Below are 4,183 nucleotides of genomic sequence, written 5' to 3'. Positions count from 1 at the left end.
CCTGATGGGGGGGGCAGGATCTGTGGGGAAAGGGGGGGGGGTTGAGGCACCAGCAAAGCAGCCCTGCTCAGGAGGGGGGGGGGCTTGGCTGCAAGCAAAGCAAACAGAGCTCTTCCGCCCCCCCAGGGAAAAAAGGATCTACCCAGGTTGATTGTGCCCCTCCCCTCAAGCTCCCTTTATTTTCAAGTGGGGGGCAACTCATTCTGCTCCATCAAAGCCTGGGAGGGCCAAAGGGTGTGCCCCCCCCAGGGAGAATGACAACATGGCAGCCGCCAATGCCTCCTCTGGTTCCTAACTCAGCCATATGACCCTCTCCTCTGGAAGGGGGGGTGCTTCATTGGTCCTGCAGCGCTGGGGGGGGCAGGGGGGGCAAGAGGCCTCCCCTCTGGAGAACGAGGCTGTCTCCAGGGGGCTCAGCTGATCTCTGTGAGGTCCCACAAGGTCCTCTGCCCAGAGCACCCCCCCCTTTTTTCCTTTTTTTTTTTGTTTTGCAATGGGGAGTAACGGCGTAACACCCACCAGGCCAGCTGCAACCCCTCCTCAATAAAAATACCCCCCCCCCCTGAGCTGCCTGCCGTGTTTGGGGGGGGGTCAAAAAGAGCCTCCCCCCCCCAAAAAAATAACCCTGTAGAAGTAAAGTGATCTTGTTTGAACGGAGTTTTATCTTTTAAAAAAAGTTGATTATATATATATAAATAAAACCTACAGATTATTACCCGCTGCTGTGCCAGTCTCTGAAGGGGGGGAACCAGACACGGGGCGCCGAAGCAAAGCTCTGCCAGTAAAATAAATCTATCCCCTGCGTGCAGGAAGTCCTCAACTTACGACGGCTTAGCGACCGTTAACAACAGCACTGGGAAAAAGTGTTTGGGGGCATTTTTCGCACGGCTGTTACAGCGCCCGCCCCCCAACGATCGGGCGATCAAAACGCTCAGCGACTGACTTGTCTTTACGACGGGGGACAAAGTCCGTGGTAGAAGCCAAGATCCATTTAACAAATTGTGGCAGGGAAGGTCGTAAAACGGGGCAAAACCTCAGTTTGTTTAGCGGTGGGAATTGTGGACCACCCGTGCTTGGGGAGGGGGGGTCGGTCCTGGCGGCAAAGCGAAAAACCACACCATCCACTGGCAGTTACAGTTTATGTATAAAACGTCACCGGATTTGTGTGTCCCGGGTGTGTGTGTGTGTGTGTGTGTGAATGAGGGATGCTTGTGCGTGAACAGCCAGCCGGACTCCTGCGTCTCTGGGCCCCGGCGCCCGTCTCCGGCCTTCCTCAGCTCGCCCACTGCTGCAGCTTCCGGTACATCAGGAAGGTGGTGGCCGGGGGGCGCCTCTGGGCCTGCAGCTTCAGGGGGGCCAGCCCCCCCACCTCCAGGAAGGGGGTCTCCGTGAACAGCTCCTCTGCCCTGTAAAAGGCCATCAAGTCGGGCCCTTCGCCGGCCGCTTCCTGTAACACAGGTAGGGAGTTTTGCCGGTCAAGCTCGCCGCCCTCCGAGCCCACCTTCCCCTGGTGGATGGCGGGCCAAGACCCTCTCCAGAGGCACCCGCTACCCCCACCCACCGCGGGCACGTGCACCCCCCACCAGGCGCTGCCAGGAGGGCGCCCTCTGCACCGGGAGCCACGAGGCCCATCACCCACCTTTCGGTCCCCGGGATGGTGCTGGACGACGGCGAGTCTCTCCTGCGCGGCGGAGCTGAGCAGTTCGTCGGCCGGCACCTGCAGGCTGATGAGGCCCCGGTAGAGCTGCTGGTCCCGGGGAATGTTCAGCCCTGGAAGAGCAGGCAGCGTGGGTGGTGGGGGGCCAGGCAGTGGAGGGCCACTTTTTGCAAAAGGGCAAGTTGTAATGGGCCTATTTACAGGGGTGGGCAACCTGGGCTCTTTTATGACTCGTGGACTTCAACTCCCAGAATTCCTGAGCCAGCCATGCTGAGGGGAAAGGGAGGTTTCCAAGCTGAGCCAGGCTGGCTGAGGAATTCTGGGAGTTGAAGTCCACAAGTCATGAAGCGGCCATAGTCCCCTCACGCTGGCTGAGGGATTCTGGGAGTTGAAGTCCACCAGTCATGAGGCGGGGCATAGTTCCCCCATGCTGGCTGAGGGATTCTGGGAGTTGAAGTCCACCAGTCATAAAAGAGCCAAGGTTGCCTACCCCTGCTCTAATAAAGTCTACATTAATTATGCTTTCATATGTTCTTCTGAGGGGTCTTCAAACTTGGCTCTCTTGATGACTGGTGGACTTCAACTCCCAGAAATCCTGAGCCAGCCATGCTGAGGGGAAAGGGAGGTTTCCAAGCTGAGCCAGGCTGGCTCAGGAATTCTGGGAGTTGAAGTCCACGAGTCATGAAGGGGCCATAGTTCCCCCCTGCTGGCTCAGGAATTCTGGGAGTTGAAGTCCACCAGTCATGAGGGGGGGCATAGTTCCCCCATGCTGGCTGAGGGATTCTGGGAGTTGAAGTCCTCCAGTAATAAAGGGGCTATAGTTCCCCTGTGCTGGCTGAGGAATTCTGGGAGTTGAAGTCCACTAGTCATCAAGGGAGCCATAGTTCCCCCATGCTGGCTGAGGAATTCTGGGAGTTGAAGTCCACGAGTCACAAAAGGGTCATAGTTTCATCATGCTGGCTCAGGAATTCTGGGAGTTGAAGTCCATAAGTCATAAAAGCCAAGGTTGCCTACCCCTGGCCTATTACAAGCCCTGGAGTGGGGGGGGGGGGGGCTGAAGTGCCCCAATGAATACGATGGGCCCTCCTCCTCTAATACAGGCAGTCCTCAACTTACAACCGTTTGTTTAAAGTTACAACAGCCGAGAAAAAAAGTGACTTATGACCATTTTTCACACTTGCGACTGTCAAAGCATCCCCACATGGGGTCACGCGATCAAAATGCAGAGAATTGGCAACCGACTCACATTTATGACTGTTGCAGCACCCCGGGATCAAGAGATCCCCTTTTGCGACCTTCTGACAATGGGGAAGCCAGATTCACTTAGCAACCAGGTTGCTCAACCATTGCTGTGATTCGCTTAACGACCAAGGCGAGGAAGGTCGTGAAACGGGGCAAAATCCACTTAACGTCTCCCTTAACAACATAATTTTGGGGCTCAGCTGTGGCCATAACTCGAGGACTGCCTGTAATCCTAAATTTAACCCAGTGGCCGCTGTCCACTCAGCCGTGCGCCTGGACTGCAACTCCCAGGGCGCCTGGTGGCCGGCCACTCTGGGAATGGCTGTCTGGAGCAGTGGTTCTCAACCTGTGGGTCGGGACCCCATTTGGGGTCGATCGACCATTTCACGGGGGTCGCCAAGCAAGGCTGTCCGCCATTTTGTTTCCCCTTTTCCGGCGGGTGCCTTACTCCCTTGGGCTGGGCCAGCTGGTGGTCGGCCTGCTCTGTCTCTGCCGCTTGCCAGCTACGCCTCGGCCGGCGCAGGGGGCGGAACCACGCATGTGCGGCGCCCGCGGGCAGGGAAAGTCCTCGACTTACGACTGGTTTAGTCCTCGACTTACGACCGGTTTAGTCCTTGACTTACGGCCGGTTGAGTCCTCGACTTACGGCCGGTTGGGTAGTCCTCGACTTACGACCGGTTTAGTCCTTGACTTACGACCGGTTTAGTCCTCGACTTACGACCGGTTGGGGTCGCGGCATTAAAAAGGTTGAGAACCACTGGTCTGGAGCCACCCAGTGGGTGGAGGTTGCTGCCATCACCGCCCAGCTGGGCTCCCCCCCTCGAAAGATTTCGCCCCCACGGAGAAGGCCCTGCTTCCCCCCCCCTCCCTTACTCACCCTCGCCCACGTGAGCTTCCGCGGCGCCCCGGGCCACGAAGGAGCGCTGCACCAGCCGCTCGGCCGCCTGCCGGGCATCGAAGGCCCGCTCGCGCGTGGCCCGCACCTCGGCGCCCAGGGCCAGGCTGCTGTGGGGCAGCGGGGCGCCCAGCGGGCGGAGGGCGAGCGGCCCCCGGGGGTCCCTCCTCGCCGGCCCGGAGGCTCCCTGGGGGTCCGCGGGGGTCCGGCCGCCTTGCAGCTCCTCCTCTCTCTGCTCTGGCATCCGAAAGCGGACCTGCCAGGGGGGAAAAAAGACCCCCGGCGTTCTTCCACGGCCCGCCTCCCCGCAGGGAGCAGCCTCGGCTTGGAAGGGGCCCTTGAGGGCATCCAGTCGGGCCCTTGCGTGGGGCAGGAATTCCCAGGCGAGC

The 4,183-nt window shown here is 59.2% G+C and overlaps 1 protein-coding gene across 1 annotated transcript; it reads right to left on the bottom strand.

The window, feature by feature from the left end:
* Positions 1–1,273: 1,273 nt before the first annotated feature.
* On the bottom strand, positions 1,274–4,050 carry LOC114923675 (protein phosphatase 1 regulatory subunit 35-like; the record flags this gene model as incomplete). Its single annotated transcript, XM_029286969.1, has 3 exons — positions 1,274–1,447; positions 1,640–1,770; positions 3,777–4,050. Coding segments are annotated over 3 exons (579 nt in total), but the record flags the coding sequence as incomplete, so codon positions are not given.
* Between the last annotated feature and the right edge of the window lie 133 nt (positions 4,051–4,183).

Source organism: Protobothrops mucrosquamatus, unplaced genomic scaffold (assembly GCF_001527695.2).
Source record: "Protobothrops mucrosquamatus isolate PMUCROS unplaced genomic scaffold, P.Mucros_1.0 scaffold6481, whole genome shotgun sequence".
NCBI lineage: Eukaryota > Metazoa > Chordata > Lepidosauria > Squamata > Viperidae > Protobothrops > Protobothrops mucrosquamatus.
This window is presented reverse-complemented; position numbering and strand designations above follow the sequence as displayed.